General features: G+C 34.3%; 1 protein-coding gene across 1 annotated transcript in view; it reads right to left on the bottom strand.

Annotated features, from left to right (window-relative positions):
• LOC149562183 (serine/threonine-protein kinase BSK5-like) overlaps positions 1-20,584 on the bottom strand; it is a 69,011-nt gene that overhangs the window by 33,325 nt on the left and 15,102 nt on the right. Inside the window, exons 3-5 of the mRNA XM_089825729.1 lie at positions 7,086-7,219; positions 6,872-6,977; positions 4,040-4,125 (exon numbers count right to left, since the gene is read on the bottom strand). Of these exons, the coding sequence (XP_089681855.1) occupies positions 4,040-4,125; positions 6,872-6,977; positions 7,086-7,219 (326 nt within the window). The remainder of the gene's footprint in view (positions 1-4,039; positions 4,126-6,871; positions 6,978-7,085; positions 7,220-20,584) is intronic.

Genomic DNA, 20,584 nt, shown 5'->3' with positions numbered 1-20,584 from the left:
TTCAGTACTCACCCTATTTTTGAAGTCCATTAATACTTCCTCACATGTGAAAAATGTGACATACTTATGTGAGGCTATTGAGGAAGTCATACATGAGGTGGAGAAAGATGTGGTCCAGGTGGTAATGAACAATGCAGCAAGTTATGTTGCTGCAAGTAGACTTTTGATGGAGTGGCACCTGAAAAAAAAACTGTCTCCATGTGCAGCCCATTGCCTTGACCTCGTATTGGAGGATATTGGCAAAGCTTGAATGGGCGAAAGAATGTGTTGATAGGACCAGAAATATCTGCAAATTTATCTACAATCATGCATTGGTTCTTAGCATAATGAGGTAGTACAGAAGGCAAAAGGAGTCGAATCATTCTTGTATCACAAGATTTGCCTTAAGTTTTATCACATTAAAATCCATGATACAATCAAAGGCACTCTTGAGGCACATGTTTGTTGGTGAGGAGTGGACTTCCTCATTCTATGCTATGACCATTGTAGGGATGAGGCAGATTACATTTTTGATGAGCTAGGTTTTTGAACCCCTTGTACAAAGATTGTGCAAGTACATTTATTACAGTTTCATATTTAGTATTTACTTTTAGTTCATATGCATATTTTTGTTTTGTTTGCAACTTTGCAATTTTGCTTATTTTATGCACACGTGTGAATTAATCATTTCTCTTTAACAATATTTATTGGTCACTAAACCCCTAGTAGTTCTACGAGTAGTTGATGGGGAGATGCCCTTTATGGGCTATATATATGAGGGCATGGATAAGACCAAGGAGGCCATTAGATTTGTATACGGAGGAGATGAGCATAAGTATGGTCTCATTTAGACAAAAATACATAGGAGATGGCACCAACAGCTCCACAGGCCCATCCATACAACCACTTTTACCTCAATGCAACATTCCACTTCTGGCCTATTTTCAAGACGGATGAGGAGATTCTTAGTGGGCCATATTCAATGGTACAATGGATGTCTATTGGTAATACCACATCTACAATGCACGAAATGGAGGCATTTGATAATAGAACAGGGGAGATTTTCGAAAGCCAAATGTGCAAAATCACTCACACGGAATTGCAACCAAGTAGAAATATATGTTAAGTGCATAATTTGATTTTATAATCTAGCCTTAAAGTTGGAAATGAGACTGATTTTTTTTCCTATTCTTGAATTCAGATAGATAGATGGTGGCAAATATTTGTACCTACAATGTCGAACCTTCATAAAATAGCCATCTGCATTTTGAGCCATCCATGCAACATTTCGGGATGTGAGCACAACTAGAAAATTTTCAAACACATTCACTCAAAAAGGTGCAAGAGGCTGTCCATGAAGAGGTTCGATGATCTAGCCTTTCACCATTTCAACCTTCGTTGTAGATGAGACAGCTATTGTATAGTGACTCCAGCCCGATCACGCAAGAGTAGGTCAATCCAGAATTCTAGTGTGTCACTTAGTCTACTGATCTTGTCTTACGGATCAACATTTCAGCTCACACTCTGTGATCCGTCATCAACTATTTATTATTTTTGTCTTTTCGTGAGCCTCCTCCTCCTCTATCTTTTTAAGAACTAGTCTACTACTTTATTCACTTATTGCTTATGCCCTCTTTTATGCTCATTTTGATGATAGATCATAGGGTGTGATCTAAAATGTTGATGCAAAAACAGTTACACAATCAATCCAGAAACAATATTGCAAACAACAGATGTTGGTCAGAGTGGCACCTCACAAGCAAAAACTATGGTTGTTCAATCATCCAAGACCTGTCTTAGACATCTTTCTAGGAGTGATTCAAGGTACTCTAAGGCTGAGCCCTGAGCCTGAGCCATAGGATTGTTTTTTTTTTCACATATGTTTGGAACATTTGATGTCATGGATTTCATATTTCATGAGTTCTGTATACATTTGACAATATTTATAATTTTATAAATCTAAGTTTGCTATTTCCTTCAGCTACAAATTACGTTTGTACTTATGTAAGTGATGCATGTTTATGTGTGCCATTAAATTAGCTTCTGATTGATGATGTTATTGTGTCTTTAAGCTTTATTCAATAATGAGGCATGAAACAAGTTTTAAATCTTTAAAAATCTCAAAAAAGAAAATTCAAGGGTTTTTTTCACATTTCCAAGTCTTTGGCAAGTTGTTTTGCCAAGTCATGAGTCACAAGTCGAGTCAGCTTTGCTGAATCCAAGCTGATTTTGAGTATGGGAACTTTGAGAACCCAACAAAGGAAGACGAAGAGTTACAACTAAGAATTTCACTTTAGATGTTCCTGCAGGGAATTGAATTTGGGACTCCACAATGAAAATTCAAAGTTTTAACCACTTAAAGAGTCCCTTGGACTTGATTTAGTTTACAAAATTTCAGTGCAGTTCCCAAATCCAAGATAACATTTTCCATACTTAAAATTTTAGAATTAGTCATTCACCATATACCATACAATTGAAGAAAGACATAATTAATGTAAGAGATAAATAGATACTCTTTTTGTTTAAAAGAGTGCTCTTTACTCAAATTATCAATTGTCCTATTCTTTATGGCCCTGTGGGTGTTGCTTTCCATTGATATAAATGTATTTACTTGAATAGTCTCATAATCTCAATGCATATATCAACATTGCAGATGATTGGCCACTAAGCTTAGTCTTTGTTCTTACTTCTCCCTATTTTGTTTTGGTGAAATAATAAATGTTGTTACTCTGACTAATTGTGATGTATGCCAAGGTCACACAATTTGGCCCTAGGAATCACTACGGATTAATTGTAAGTATTGAGTCAACAATTGGCTGTAATGTGCCTTTGACTTAGAAATAAAATGTCTAAAATATAAGAAACTTAAGGATTAGGTGACATTAAGCACACAGCACTCAAACTTAATGTGCATCAAAATCTGAGAGGTGCTCAAGTGGTAAATCAGTGAGGTTTACCAAAAACCAAATTCTTGTTTCTGAAAGAGATGTTAATGTGGAATGTTGAATAGTATGCTACAACGACATCTGTGTCCATTCTCAATTTTAAATCATCTAGTTCAATGAATATAAATTTCTGCAGGGCTCCCTTGGGATAAGAGTTCTAACATGGAGGTGGTTTCTAAATAAAAGTAGATTTCTAAGGAGTGTCTCTTGGTTGTAAGGAGTTTGTATTGTTCTCCTGTTGTTTCTCAAATGACAAAGATATTGTAGTCAATATACAATACAAAGAAAAAACTTAATATGAAGTGCTCAACTTATAGCGAAAATCCTCCCCTTTTTTAGTTTTCTACCTTCTTGAAGAATTCTACTTCTAGCAAATTTGCTATTAAGATTTTATGTTTTAATTTTTATGCACCGGATAGTACAGTCTGTCATATCTACATTATGAGGATGTCATGTTCCTATCCCATTGCCATCTTCAAGACAGTACCCAGACCTTGGGGATGCATCCCCATGAACACTATTCACTGGACTAGGAAATCACAAAATGAGAAGAGACCAAAACTTTGAGAGAACTCACAAGCAGAATGCTGATCATAAATGATGAGCGAAAACAGTAAATTTTATAACCTTGCGAAGATTTCAAATATATTATATTATAGCTTACATTGGTATGCTGCCTCTAGGGAACAAAAAATCTGTTCCAGTCAATGGAAATATAAGGCACAAGACAAGATATAAAACTCGCTATAAGTACAATGATACAATTCGGTGAACTTATGATGAAAATTTCTACTGTTGGTTTTACAATAAACTACTTGCACAATGTCATAAATCTATATTTTTTATTATTATTGCAAGACAAAAGTAGATAATATCAAAAAGTTCAATGGGATCACTAATTTATTGAATGAAGCAATTAAAAAACAAATTCTGAGGTTTCTTCCATTGATGAATTATGTATCTACATTACAAGTATTGAGATTTCCTCTATGACAAATTATGTATAACCTCTATAAAAAGCCACAGAAATAGATACTTTCTAATTTTTTTTGAACTTTAATAGATGTATTCACTACAAAAAGCATCAAAGATGCGTTAAATAAAAGCTAATTTACATGACTTGGTGGAATGTGCTTCCCACTCAAAAGATCCAGCAGAAGCGTCCCAAAACTATAGATTACACTTTCAGGTGTTACTCTCCCTGCAAATAAATAAAAGAAAATAATAAGTGATGGAAAACTAATAATAAACAAACAAAACCTGAAAAACTTTAGCACATGTATTGATAAACAAGCAATCAATTCTAGCTAAACAAAATCTAATACTGTAACAAGTTAATAAAACTGGCATGTGTTCAATTTTAAGGGAGTTAAACTATATTAAGTAAATCACCAGCAGGTCCAACACATACAGAAGGAACATACCTAAATACATTGAATCAGTAGAATGTTCCATTTATTGGGTACACGATTGACAGTGCCATATGGGCTCAGGAGGGAAAGAATATATCTTGAAAAAGCATGGGATGAAACTAAAAATTAGTTGTTAAAGGGTTAATTATAAAGTCGTTAGAATAAGAAAGGCCAAAGAGAGCTCATTAGAAGTTGCTAAGACTTGTTGGATCCTTAAAGCTCGGCCCAACCAAAACACTTTGAAAAAGACTTAGGTGGGCTCAAGATGGAAAGAATAAATCTTGAAAAAGCACGAGGTGAGACTAGAAATAAGTTGTTAAAGAGTTAATTATAAGGCCATTAGAACAAGGAAAGAGTGAGCTCATTAAAAGTTGCTAAGACTTGTTGGGTCCATAAAGCTTAGCACCAACTAAGACACTTCAAAAAAGGCTTAGGCTAGTAACACAAAACTGTTGAAGATTGTAACTGCTATAGATATCTTTATCTCTGATTTTGTCATATGTTGCAATAGAGATAATATAGTATCCACAGCTGAAGAATATATTTATGATAATATTTGAGATAATATTATTTGGAGAAACATGTGTCATGCGAAGAATCTTGTATTTGGAAATTGAAGAGACCTTCAGGTGTAATATGAAGAGTCTCATTTCAATTTATATGGGTGATTGCTTAATGTATTATGATATGGTATCAAGCGAAAAAGCATTGTACTGGATCATTTATTATCAATAAAAAATATATTTTTCTGGTGTGGCTGGGTCTTTCCCTTCAAGTGGAATGGTTTTCCCAGAATAATCCCTTGTATCTTTTGTGCCTTTTTATTATATCTTTTATTGCTGTTTAACTTTATGTTCTGGACAAAACATTAACAAAAACTGTTTAGAAGAGATGAAATAAATATCCAAGAAGCACAACAATCTAAACTTTAAGACAGACCAATCCATTAGAGGCCAGGCATTTGAGAGATGCCATGTCTGTCACGATCAACATTAATAAATATGATCGAATTGTCTCATGTTTATGTAGTTCCCCCCACATTTTTAAGCATAACTCACAGTTTCATGGAGTTTCCTGACAGGGAGAGACAGGGTTATGGAGACAGAAGGACTAAGGGCCTAAATGTGGGGACAGCAACACTGGCAGCAAGCGCGGGTGACACCAATATACAAATTGGGATGAATTAAAATCTTTAAGGCAAAATCTACAATATAACATCTTAAGGAGTGTCCCATGAAAGGCAAGCTAGTTTTCACAAAGTTAAAGGTGGTGTTCAATAATAATGGCATCCCCAATGAAGATAGCACAGGTGGGGTGCTGTGGAGTCCCAAGTCTCAAAAACGTCCCCATATAGGGGACATGGGATTTTTTGGGAGGGGAGATATATCCCCATGGAACACTAGTTCACTATAACCCTTATTTATTCCTGCAATGAGGCAAACAATGGAAGACTTTGTTCTATCTTCTTGGGCTACCCCTGTACTTCTTTGGACAGTTTTGATGGAGTGGGGATATTATACTTTCTCCTTTTGATGTCTTTTTCTCTTTGGGGACCTTTTGGCTCTTCTTTTGGGGCTTTTCATTTATTGAAACCATATTCATTTTGGATTGACCTTGCATTCACTCATGTAGTCACGGAATGGTGATGGCCCACCCCCTCCTTCAAATGGCTGCTGTCCTATTGAAATCTCAATATTGGCCCTTGAAGGTAGTGCAATACCTACCTTCTCCTTCAAAAGGAACCTCTCCATTCTTTAGACACTTTCATAATTATGAGGCCATTAACCTACAGGTTATTTTACTCGTTTTTCCAAGATTTCCTTGCTTCACAACTTTTGAGCAACCTTCACCTATTTGATACCAACCTCCCCCAAACTAAGGTCATTCCTCAACCTCTTTGGACCTTGTCAATCCTTAGACATTCTTGCTACAACATTTTCCATCATGAAAATCACCAAAGGAGTCATTCAATTCTAAATTGCAAGAAAGGGCACATAGTGAAATGGCTATTATCTATACCTTACCCACAGAGAGTTTGGTTTTCTTCGCATGATAAACTATACTCTCTATTTCACTTCACCATCTCCTTAAAGCCTTTCCAAATTTTAATTTGTTGCATTCAGCTCTTCCTGCAACTACTCTTAGAAATCCATGAGGAATAACCATGGCTTGTCAATTATCAAATACTGGAGAGAACACACACAAACCAGGAAATGTGTCATCAAATCCTTAACCCACAGTCCATGGTCAAAGACTCAGAAGTAAACAATTATAACTTCCAACTGTTTGCAACTTGCAGACAAAATATGTAGTGTATTTGCACGTCTACCCAAACAAGCGTGAGGGAGAAGTTAGTCCCTATACATTTAAGAATATCTTTTTATACCAACTTGATATGTATTTTGAAAGCTAGTAAAGAAACCAGCTCATATTTTATACCAAACAAAAACCACAAAAAATGGGATCCAAATTATAGCCTCTACGAAACATGAAAGAAATGTATAGAGATTAATACAAAAAAAAAAATCAACATACCAGTTCTCAAGTATTCAGGAGGAGTGAAAGCTAAATTTGTGCTGTAACTTTTCCCATCTCTACTATTTTTCATGAGACCAAAGCATGAAAGCCTAGGATTGCCACCCTGCCAAAAGTCAAAATAACAATGAGAAGCAAAACCCACAAAAATGGAAAAGCCAACTTCAATCACTAAATTAGAAAAAGCATGTTTTCTTTAACTTGAAAAAATTACCTGGTCAAACAAGATTCTGTAAGCATTAAGGTCATGATAGAGCGCCCTTCCTTTGCTACTACAGTATTCTAGTGCCTGTGCCAAGTGAAGAGCAACCCTCAACCGCATTGCCCATTGCATAGGCTGCACCTCCCCTACACCAGTAAGAACACAAAACAATCATTAGATGAGAACTCTATAGTTCATAAATCCTGAGTTGTCAAAGAGGAATGGGAGGTGTATAAATAAGAAAGTATAATAAATGGGAAAAACTAAAAAGCATTTTTAAATAACTGTTGTACTCTGCGCCTCCATTTGACCATTTAAGATAACATAATGATAACAAGACGAGAATCTTTAGAAGATAATTTCTGTGTTTTGGAATTAATTTGTTGAGGTATATGTACAAAAGCGAATTAATAGAAAGAAATCAATTCTTATTAATAAAATACTTTGCTATTGAGTCTAACAATCAGAGACAAGATGAGAATCTTTACAAGATAATTTCTATGTTTTGGAATTAATTCGTTGAGGTATATGTAAAAAAGCAGATTGATAGAAAGAAATCAATTCTTATTAATAGAATTCTTTGCTATTGAGTCTAACAATCAGAGACCTGGTAACCTTGAACTGAAGAATGCATGGGCGTTGTTGCCCAGCTGTTCACAGTAAACAGCATTCAATCACAAGTGAATGGGAAAACTAGAATAAATAGGCAACCTGGTATAGTACAATTCTTTATTTGGTTTACCTGTTACTACTTTGTCCTTACGTTCTACGACCAAAGGATGAAGAATCCGAATGGACTAGAATGACAAACTTAATTCATGATTAGATACTTGGTAAACTACTTTTTTCATTATAATCACAATACTTGAAACAAAGCATCATGATTAGACATTAACCCAAGTATTCACTATAAACCACACTCAGTCACAAGGATCCAGAAAAAGATGAAAAACCTCATGCATGTGCAACTCGGTATGATGCAATTCCTAGGTTCTACAGATTCTCGTTTCAAACAAGCTATTTTGAACATATTCTCTACGTCAAAAAATTGGTGGTGGTATTTGTCGATTAGGAAAATGCAATAAATAAGTTGATGTTTGTAGCTGCCTGCAGGAGATATCCTGATTAACTGGATGGTGCTCTTTCATATACTTGCATTTAGAAATATGAAAAGATGTGTGTTTGAGACATGCATTCGGAAATATGAAATGTCACACATTTGGAAAATGAAAAGACTTTCGGTCATGATATGAAGAGTCTCTTAATTAAACGTATGTATCATTGCTTTGTGTGATGAGTAGGGTATTCAAATATAAACATTACCCTCAGACCTCTATTTTATTTAATAACAAAGGAAAAAAATTGGTGTGGCTGGATTTTTCCCTCAAGTTGGGAGGGTTTTCCCAGGATAAATTGTTGTCTCTTTTTGTGCCTTGGTGTTCTTTATTTTGTCTATGGCTGTTTATCTTTATTTCTGGGCAAAACATTAACATGGTTGAGCTGGTTGCTTGTATTCTTTAGCTGCTTACTTCTGACATGTTAGATGGAGTTGCCATGTTATCATTTGATTTTCTAAAATGTTGACTCTTCAAGACAAGCCAATCAAATGAGGCATGATTTATTGATAATGGGCTGCAGCAGTATTTGGCAGTATGGTGGCTAAATTGAAAAAGCATTCACTGTTGATGGTCTATGTTTATGGACAATGTCACATAAAAGCTTGGCAGTTTCCTTTTATTCGTTTATTATTCCGTCCTTGTTTTAGTCTGTTGGCAGTTTTTGTGACGTTAACACGTAGCTGGGTAGTGGAAACTTTTTTGGAAAAATACTAAAGTATTGGTGTGAAAATAGACAGGTACAGGTTAGAATAATAATTAAATTAATTAATCAATGACTTGGCAGAAATTGTATTACTTAAGATATTGTGGGAAATGAGTCGGGTGTGTTATTGAGACAGAATGATGATATTGAGTAGATACATGCTAAATAGTTGTGAATGATGGAACTATTTTAAACAGAGCTGTGCATTTTGAAAAGCATGTATTATCAGATCTTGCTAAGCATCGAGAGTATTATGGTAACTACGTGGCTTTTACAACAGTGTAATGTGTAACAGCAAGAGGATCTGCCATTGATTCTTGATGCGGTGTTTAGTGGTGTCTTAAGTTTCAGACAAGTGCATGTGGCATTGCTGTGAGTGCTGTGGTGCTGAGGGAGATGATGTTCGAGGTTTTCTTGGTCAAAATTGGAATCGTCAAGAAAGATTCTTTGCTCTCTAATCCTCAGGAGGACTGGCCCAATTCTTTGACTACAATAAGGAGATAAGTATTTTTTATTCTGTCTTTGAATTTTATATGGTTAATTCATGCAATAGCATAGGGAAGAGTGAATCATATGTGCTTCTAGCACTAATCTGCATATTTCGTTTCAGGACATAGGTTGAGTCTATTACTAATCTCTCTAAAATGCTTCCAGGATGGTTCGAGAAGCACAAGGATGATGAGAGATTGCATTTCATGGGAATTAAATTCTGAGAATCAAATACATAAGTTAAAAGCTTCAAGATCAGCAAGCTAATGAAGCAGTGTGACTGCAAAAGCTCCTTGTTTGGTCAAACGTTGGAGTCAATTAATTTATTGTGATAATCAAGCTGTGAGCATGATGTCCCTGTTGAGAGGGACTCTTGGCTGTGTTAGGTTTTAGCCCAGAAATCAGATAAGCAGCAATAATGAACAACCAGAATAGATGCAAGAAACACAGAAATATCCTAGGAAAACCTGGAAAACCCTTCGAGGATGAAGGGAAAAACCCAGCCACACACAACAAAAGATTATTTTATTGATGATAAAATCAAGTGTAGAATCCTTTCGCTTGAAACGAAATATATAACCAATAAAGAGACCCTTCACATAACAACCGAAATTCTCTTCAGTTTCCCATTACTCCTATAATTAATTACAACTCTTTGAATATGCATGCCTCAACAAATGTGAATGACACATGTCACTTACAGTTAATATTACAATAAATGTCATTGTCAGCTGAAGGTGACCACAATGGTAATAACGTCTAGATTTCGAGAGATAAAGATCTCTACGCACCTATAATCTTTAACACTCCCTCTTAGCAAGAGAGAGATCTTTAGCTGAACAGTCACACAAGGCTGCAACCAAAAATGCCAATGACAAATTCTGATCATACAGATTCAAAACATAATTCATGGAATCACTCAACATGCAAACCCTGAAGGAAACATAACCAGTTTTCATCCCAGATTCTCTCGATGTGATATTGTCGTGGAATCTCTCAACATGACAAATTTGTAAGACTCACAAGTAAGCCTTTAATCACAGATTCTCTCAACGTGAACTCTCATGGAATCTCTCAACATGACATCCAACTCCCATCACAGAATCTCTCAACATGATGACATCATGGACTCTTTCAACATGATGTTCACTATTGCATAGTGAAAGAATTATCATAGCTGATCTTACAATCTCATTTATTCACACAAGAATAGAAATAGGCATAAAAATAAGACTTAGTTCCATTTAAGTCTCAAATTTCACAAATATACCATAAGCATATATGAGAATGAAGGGGATTGCATAAGTACTCCCTCTTAATTATAAAGCCTCCCTTTGAAGCTAAAACCTCTCCCTCTTAATCATGGCTTTTCTTGTTGCATCTTGCTACAAAGAGAGATTATCAACTATCAATGCTAAAAGCACTCACTTTCAAGCAATATAACCATAAATACTTATCACTTTGTGGTCTCATCTCAATAAGCACACATACACAACGAGATTCAGAGTAGTGCCTCTATAGCTAATCTAAAACTCGTAGCATCAATATAAATTTTCGTATAAAAATATGATATTAATACCACATGGATAGAAAATAGAACGTAGAACAGTAATACTTATCTCAAGCTATGATCTAAGTCCAATAAAAGATTGGTGTATGTCTCTATTGCAAGAACTATTTCTCCTATTATTGCAAGTGGTGAAACAAACACTTTAATTCCTTGACAATAGCTTTGGGATGAAGATGCCATTCAAATCCTTGATGAATACTCAGGCCACATCTTCTACAAGTTTGTATGCTGCTGCAAGGCACAATCCCTAATTTCAGCAAAACACATTCTCAATTCTGGAAAGTTTCAACCTTTCCAGAGGAATCGTAAGAATTTAATTTGGATCCCCTACAATCCCACAATTTGTTCCACGGCCCACCAACACCTTCTCCAGGCTTAAATTGGTGCAACTTTGGTTGTGGCAGGAACAATTGACACTATAGAGTCATATTTGTCAAGGTTCGATCTCTGATTATGAGGCTTTCTCCTATGACCCTCACTTTCTCTTTTGCCTTCAGCACCCTTGCTATTGTGCATAACAATTTTTATCTAAAGACACAAACATGAAATATATATGCCTGAAGAAGAACGCGTCACACTATAAAATGATCATATGAGAAGAGTATCAAACAAAAGGCAACTCTCTAAAATACTCTTCTCAACACATGAAATCATAGGAATTGTTATGGTGATTATAATGACCGCCCAGAATAATAAAGGGTGGACATGATAACGTCACTACACATAAACGATGAGACACAAAGATCCATTATATTAACAAAATAAAAAAACTGTCATTGATACTTTCCAAAAAAAATGAATAAATAGAAAGAAACAAACAACAGCATATAATAAGACAAAATGTTACATTGTCACAAAGCATGTGAAGGGTAAAGATTGACGACAAAGGAAGACGATCTTGAGTCAAACCACAAAGCAGTGCTACAAACTCTCCCACTGAATGAGACTCATTGAAATAAAAGACACCACGTGATTATTCATTCGTCCACATGTTAGTTTTTTTTTTGTGATCGATAATGGGCCAAAGCCTAGATTAATTATTATTATTTGTTCTAATTAATTATTATTATTATGTGGTTAGTTCAAGTAGACTCGAACCCAAGACCTCCCACATGAGAGGCTCACAAGTTACCATTGTATTGTAGGCTTTTGCCTCATCCACGTGTTAGTTAATTAGGCAATAAAATAGATAAATTTATTTAATTGTGGAGATGATAGAAAAGGGAAAAATATATATTATTTATTTATCCTAGAAGGTATTAAAATAAGAGACCCAAATAATAATTTGACCCTTCGACAAATTAATGCCAAGAGGACACAGTGATTGAATAATTGACAAAATCATTTACTTGGATGGATAAAAAGAGTGATCAAGGAAAAATTGATGAATAATTATTGAATTCGAAGACTTAATGAGAGAAAGACAGAAATCAATGAATGATAAAGACCAAACGAATGACATAGAGAAATAATTAGTAAAAAGTGTTGCTCCAAGAGGTGACCGATTTTTCATGTCTCCGGTATTCTCAACATCAAAAAATTGGTGGTGGTAAATATTGATGTTGATTGTGTATGTTGAAGATCTTGCCATCATTGGAAGCAATGTCTATTTAATTCAACAAATAAACACTAATATTTGTTCTACTTTTATATGACAGATCTAGGAATGCTTGATATATTGTTTGTGCGTAGAATTTGTTTTATCTCATTAGTTTTGTATAACAAAACCAAGTATAACAAATCTCTTCTAGAAAAACTAAGATAGTCATATTGTAATCTAACATCTACACCTATGCAAGTTAGGTAAAGTTATCTATTGGCACTAATTCACTACTTGTCAATAAATCCATGGCTCGGCAATCTATAGGTGATTTGAATTATATTATTGCTATCTAGCCAGACTTGTGTTTTCAGTAACTTATCTCTCCTAGTTCATGTCTAAACATCAAGAGAAACTAGTCCTTCAATATATAAAACAATCTCTTGAACTTGGCAATTTCTATCTGTTGATGTTTGATAGTTTCAATCGGGTAAACCTATTATATATGAGATATAATTACATATGAGATATAAGTTTATAAAATGAGAAAAATTAATATAATAATGATATATATATAACTATGATTATATTAATTGTCAAATTGATGAACAGACATGTCCCATGAATAGACATGTTTGTTCTTTGCCCTTGCCCATTATAAATAAGAGGTCGCTGCCATTTGGAAAGTACATACTAAATATATGGCAGTGCTTAGTACATCTACAGCGATCCCGGAAAACCAACATGGTATCAAAGCAAGCTTTCTTTGGGCACATGAGAAGTTTTATAAGTTACAGAAGCAGTGTTGTACAAAATTGAGAAATTTTGAAAATTGTTTTAGATATCAAAGTATTTGGATCAAATTTAAGGAAGGTAGAAATCATTCATTCTGTGTCAAAATGAACTTCTATGGATTATTAAGTTATTGTTGATAGATGAAATCAGAATTTAATAGCCCACATCAAAACAAGAGTAATTGCATAAAATGGAATAGAGTACAAATCCTTCGATATAAATATAAGTGTGTCTTCATTGATATCGGGGCTCATATTTTTTGATTACATAATATCTCACATCGAATTAGAAGTTCTTTCTTCCGCAAATGATAATCTATAAATTAAGGAAGATAATGGAAGCTCCGTAAATCCAACTTACGAAAAATGAACTCACCGAGAAATATTGGGAGTGTCATTATCTTCTACAAATAACATGTGTATCCCGCAGACACCTCCGCTATGCTAGGCAGGGCAGACATGGTGGAAGAATAAGCCACATTCACATTAACACTCGAAACAAACGTGGGTGTTTTGGATGTGAAACTAAACAACCTCTGGTTCATCAAATTATTGGGCATCATGAACGATAGAGGGTAGGCATTAAACTACAAAACCCTATTATGCAAATTCACGAATCAGGGACCACAGAAATGATTCGTTTGCTCTCCCGTCAGAATTTTATATTGAACAAAATGAATTGATAAACATGATATTCAATAGATACAAGCAAATAGGGTCGAAGAGGTGAATCTGTGAATCTGTCATCGCTAGCAGAAGGTATGTCGAACAGTCAACCCTGTGACGTAGACTAAGCACAAGACCCGATGCCATGGAATGTGTTTTGATAAAAGAAGGGAAATCCCCGAACACAAATTTATTAAGACATTTTGTAAGTCAAGTTGCACAAAAAGATACTTACATGCATCATTTAAGGATGTGCAATGTTATAACATTGGGTCATTCCCGTGTATGACTGCCACGAGGACTAGAGAGTCCCCCTATGAAAGATAACGTATGTATAAAGGTATGAGTTCATTTCATAAATATTGATTTCTATGATCAATGTTTATTAGATATTATATTCAATTATTTTGAAATATTTGTCAATTCAAAAGGATAAATATCTAATAAATATAAAATGCATATATATGCGAAAATATCTTTTAATTTAATAATTTGACATTATTAAATGTAAAAGGATTAGTTGATGTGCAACAAGATAGTAATATAATTACTTATGGATATAAGTGAATATAGATGAAAGTACTATATTGTATTGGAATGATCTTATATTATTATGTAAGACTGTTCAGTATACTTGAGTATTTTATTTAACTAATCAATGAAGTCTCTCTCTTATTTGTATTTTTGTATATACTATAAGAGGCATGTGCCTTGATTTTTTTCTTTTGAGAATGTGATTGCAAGAAAAGAGGGAAATTGAGATTCAAAAGGAGACTGATATTTCATTAAAGGCAACCTTGGAAGAGAAGGAGCAGACAGAGGATATGATTCAGTCAACCTTTGGTGATCTCGAACATATTGATTCAAAGGGAGTAAACCAAGTTGTGATGGATTCTCCAGTGATCAATAAATTGTAGCGGTCAAGTGGATTGTGATTCATGAATATACCTCGTGACTATGTGATTTAATGGGCCTACCCCCTATGTACATCATGAAGAAGTGAAGACTTCCAAATGATGTCACTTCTATTTGCAAAAGTTACTGTAAGGTGGCGATCTTACAATAGCTTGTATTATGAGATCAAACAAATTGAGTATATGGTGAATGTCTTGCATCTCAAAATTTTGGAAGGCCATTGCTCAAAGAGAATTTGGTGAATATCATTGATATTTTGGGAGGCCAATACTCTTGATATCAGATGTGATATCAAATCTTATTTTGAGTATTTGATGAATATCATTGATATTATGGGAGGTCAAATACTCTTGATATCAAACCTTATTTTGAGTACTTGGTGAATATCCTTGATATTCTGGGAGACCAATACTCTTGATATAAGATGTGATATCAAAACCTTTTGAGTACTTGGTGAATATCATGTGTTGATATTTTGGATCTAGAAGACCAATACTCATGATATCGAATGTGATATCAAATAGTGGGAATCTTCTAAGACATCAAATGAGATATCCTTAAAATTGTTATTTATAATATTACGTTGAAGTAATATTTATTCTTATGTGGTTATCCTTCTAAGCTAAGAGGGAGTGTTGATGTTTGATAGCTTTAGTCAGATTAACCTATTACACATGAGATATAAGTTTATAAAATGAGAAAAATTAATATAATATGATATATATATATATATATATATATATATATAACTATGATTATATTTATTATTATATTAATTGTCAAATTAACGAATAGACGTGCCCTATGAAGGGACACGTCTCTTCTTAGATCTTGCCCATTATAAATAAGAGGTCACTGCCATTTGGAAAATACCAACCAAATACATGGCAGTGCTTAGTACATTTGCAGTAATCCCAAGAAAACCAATAGTATCAAAGATATGTCAATTCCAATAGAGTTGAATCAATTGATGCAAATAAATCTACAAGTGGTATGTCTTCTCTTGGTTTAAGAGTAGCTTCCTAGCAAAGAATGCTATAATATTTAATTGCCTCATCTCCCACGAATGCAATATACAAGGCAATCATCAGTGTAGGTTGTGAGGCAATACGGTTGTGAAGGATATTTATCAATCTTCAACTTGATCAAATAGCACCAACAACAATTTCTTGTGACAACCAGAGTGTTCTCAAGATGGCAAAGAACCCAATCTCTCATGCCAAAACAAAGTACACTTAAGTTCCCTCACCGTTGCATTTGCTTGTTAGTTTAAAATGAAGACATTTCTCTATATTATTGGCTTGAAATAATGAAAGTTACTTACACAATGAGCAAATCACTTTATAAAGATAAGCTTGTCAATCTTAGAAGTATACCTAGGGATTGTATCAAGATTGGTCATTAAGGAAGTATCAAATTAGTTAAGTTAGAGTAGATATCTTAAATGCATTAATCTAATATCAATATAATTTATTACTCCTTTATGAATTTATATATTTATTAACTTTTATACATTGTCTATATTTCTATAAAATGAATATTATTTTACAATAATTAATTAAAAGTATACTAATATTATCAATTATAATTAACAATTATTTTTTGTGTTTTCCATTCAAGAAATAAAATTGATTGTCAAAGTAGTAAGGCCAAGACAAAGAAAGAGAGGAACAATGAAAAACCTACTCCAAAGGGCTTCATCTGAAATGTTCCCATGTTGGAATAGGATTTATTAATAAATCAAAATATAAAAAATTAAAAATAAAATTTCATATAATTAAAATTAAGTTAAATGAATGGTCAAAAAAGGAATGAAATGAAAAGTTGCGTCTCCCTCTAACATGATATATAGAAGGATGAGAAAAGAACTTCATTTGGTGGCAAGTGGGGTATGGAGGAATCAAGGAAGCATTAATGGAAGAAGAAAGACATGAGAAGAAAATAAGGAAGTGACTCTTTCAAAGGGGCAGGGGCAGCAATGATGAAGGGTTCTAACCTTTCGAAGGGCAGTCATTATGAAAGGTTGTGACCATTGTGAAGAGGTGTGACTTCCCCACACAATGGACGATATAAAGAGGAGAAGAATTCATTCGAGGAGGAGATACATGGGAGATCAATTTGGGGAATAATATATTAACTCTCAAAGGCAACAATAAAGAGTGGTGATTCAATGCTTATGAAAGGTGGAGACTTGTCAATCACCACTCATCCATACCTCAAAGCATCAGTCAAGGAAGATCAAATAATTGAGCAATAACACTCATCCAAGAAAGCAATAATCAGCATCCAAGGAGAGAAAGTTGTCAAACTTGATATTTGCAAGATTTACAACCACCCCAAAAAAGGGACATTACACAACCAAAACTGAACTTTGATAGGACCTCTTCACACAACCCATGTTTGGCACATGGGGTTTTTATGCTTGGGAACTCATCTAGGGATATTTTGTATGGAGGCTCTCATTTCCTTGTTATTAAAACAAATAAAAAAAGAAAAATGGATAGCACTAATAGCTAATTTGGCAGCAAGTACTTCCCAAGAGATGCCTAATCATGTAGTAGAAAGAGATTAGGTGGTACTCATTGGGGCAATAAACAAAGATGAGTTTTAACTGTAAGTTAAATATGTTTGCAAAAGAAGTGGTTTGTCTCAAACCTAGTTTTGAGGAGATATAATTTTATCATTGCTAGAGATATTTAAATTCAACAATAGATCATCTATCAAATGTGAGCATCAACCAGGTTCCAACATCAACACATAAGATTCCAAGTGCCTTGACTCTTGTTCTATTTAGCAATCTTTTTGATGAAATTGCTTGTAGGTGTATATGTAAGCTTGCCATGTTTCATTTATCATTAATGCTAGTGTGCGCATGTGTGTGAATTATACAAGTTGTACCTCCCCATATTCAACTATGATGTCATTGTTGTATGAGAAGTATGGGAAGCATGCGTGCTTGAGTAGGGGAGCTTTAGTGAAAGGAGGCATTAATGGTTAATGTGTGGTTATGGATGTCGGTGGCCTCACTAGCATTGCAAGTGCCACAAAAAGAAAAATTGGTGCATTGAGGGATTTCAACAACAATGTAGGAAAGATAATAGAGGGCTAATATGTTTCACCTGAAAATGGGAGGCTTGAAGTGAGAAACAAGTACACCATCCCAATTTTCAACAATGGCTCTGCTCACCAAATGTTCGAAGGGGCTTATTATTGGTATTTGGCTCCCTCCCTTGGCAAGGTTTGCTAACTACTAGTTGGTTCTAAGAGGCCTAAGTGTGACAAGGTTTCTAGAAGAGGTGTTTGAGATAAATGACGACTTGTCTATGAGAAAAGAAGATTGGTAGATGGTATATTGTTTTTCTATTAAATGCTTGCAGTTTATTTTGTTACATATTAGTACGGTATAGTAGATGATGTTTCGGGCACGAATACAATTTATACTCTTTTTTGTTGTTCTTTTGTTAGACCACATTATTATGATAGTGTGAAGTATGCTTTGTACTATTAGTTTTTTATATTTATAGAATGCGTATGACATTCATTGGTGAGGAGACCAACAAAACCCCTGCTAAATAAATCTAGATGTATATAAGTATCATTTTTGAATTATGTGTTATTTGCCTTCTACAACCACCCATTTACTAAGTTTTAATATTAAAATATATCATAATGTGAAAATATATAATATGAATATTAAATTACTTGTAAATATTAATATTAAATTTAACTAGTTTTTTATTTGACATGTAAATGGTCATCATATTTAAGCCAATGGGTTTTTGGAAATACACACCAATGCAATCCACCCCTTGATGCCATTGTAGTTACAATTTTCAACATAATAAAGTGACCAATATTTTTTTGAATGGTTGTCGATTTGTTGTGATGCTGCACCCTAATCTAGGGGTTATAATTTATTCGTTTGGGCTTATATTATAAAGCCATGCTGCAGTATAATTTTTACAGTTTGTTAAATAAAAATTATATAAGAAGGCCCAATAACAAGGATAGCATCCACAGCAACACACCCTAAAATGGAATTTTCCCATATTTTTAAAACAAAATCACAAACAAAAGCTAACAACATTCCAGAATATCATCAAGAGCATTCCAATAAACAAATAACACCTCAACAAGGCTCCTACTGTCCAGCATCTCTGTCAAAGTTTACAATCCCTCACTTTAGCCAAAGATACTTCAAAGAATGTGGTTCTCAGCATATTCCCCCTCCCAGTTAAACATCCAAAGATTATTCAAAAGAAAGAGCACCAGCTTTAGCCTAGTCCCACTCACTAAACATCCAATGAAGGCCTCTAAACACAGTTAAGTTAAAAGCATATTTCATCGTGCAACTGGAGCATCAACAATTAATCTCTCAATACCACCCCTTCAACCGAAGCATTCACACACAAGGCAGCATTACCCAAGTAGGAGGAAAGAAGGTAATAAATAATAAATACACGTACACAATTAAAGAACATAAATAGATAAAGTAAAATTAAAATCGCCTAATTCCACAATATACCATAAATAAAACATTTCTCAAGTCTAACACACTTCTTTGAATCTCTTCCCCTGAACCTAATCCAATCTCTCACCACATAGACACAAATAGGAATTATCATTTTTGAGGTCCACTCCTTGATTTTCCCCTTAAAATTTCCTGCTTTCTTGTGTATCAAGCTATCTCATCTCAATGTGTATGTGTGCACCACTTGTGATTCCATTGGCACAAGACACACCATGTGTAGGGATGCCATCATCATCATAAGCCATAGAGAGTCGTTTTAGGGTTTTATGGAAAAAAAATTTAAAATTTAGAATCCTTTTTTAAACTGAAAAAATGCTTATGCAGCCCGGATGCACTTCAATTGCGCTTGATGTGCATCTGGACAGCATCTAGTTGTGCTTTTGCATCATATGCGGGGGCTGCCGGTACAAATCCAGTCAAAGAGACCATAACCACTTCTATAATTGCTTCAACAAAAACCTCTGTGGAATAGTCAATGGCACAGTTAGTTAGTTGATTTACAAATTATATAGTGAAATAATAAAATTACCAAATTAATAGCATAAACACTTGAAAAATTACATTGCCAAGTCCACACAATTGAGAACTAGTGGGTAAAGCATTGGGATCTCATCATGGAGACTCGACTTCAAAACCACACAAGTAAAATATAAGGTGGAATTCTAAGTGGTGGCTCTTGGTCTTCCATTGTTTGCCTTGTAGTGGTAGTTTACAAAACAAGTGCAATCTAGATGTTAAAGTTTATAAGAAACTGAGTATTGTATTACTCATAAGGATATTAGTACCAGTTGGCTCAAATGCTTGTTTGAGATATATAAACTATTAGACATTTTTTTCTTGTTGCATTGACTCAATAATCAATTAATCTATAAAATAAAAGATAAGATTGGTTTTTTGAATTCATCTGGGACTAACTATGCTTCAACTCATTACCTCTATTAGGATAATTCAATCAAATTTCCATTTTTGCCGCATCTTTGATTCTTCTAACTTTCCACTGATTCTCTAAAGCTTTAAGTTTCTACACCACCATATGAATAGGATGATTGTTGAGCTTCTCGCATTCAGCTAATGGGAATTGATTTACCCATTGTTGAATATTTGCAGCATACTACTCGATAAGTGTTTGGAAGGATCAACCTCTCTTGCCAACAAGGGAAAACCATGCATGAAAGGAAACTCAGA

This window comes from Cupressus sempervirens, chromosome 4 (genome assembly GCF_028749045.1).
Source record: "Cupressus sempervirens isolate cs-2001-9-10 chromosome 4, ASM2874904v1, whole genome shotgun sequence".
In the NCBI taxonomy this organism is placed as follows: domain Eukaryota; kingdom Viridiplantae; phylum Streptophyta; class Pinopsida; order Cupressales; family Cupressaceae; genus Cupressus; species Cupressus sempervirens.
Note: the sequence above shows the minus strand (reverse complement) of the source record. Positions and strands in the feature narration are given on the sequence as shown.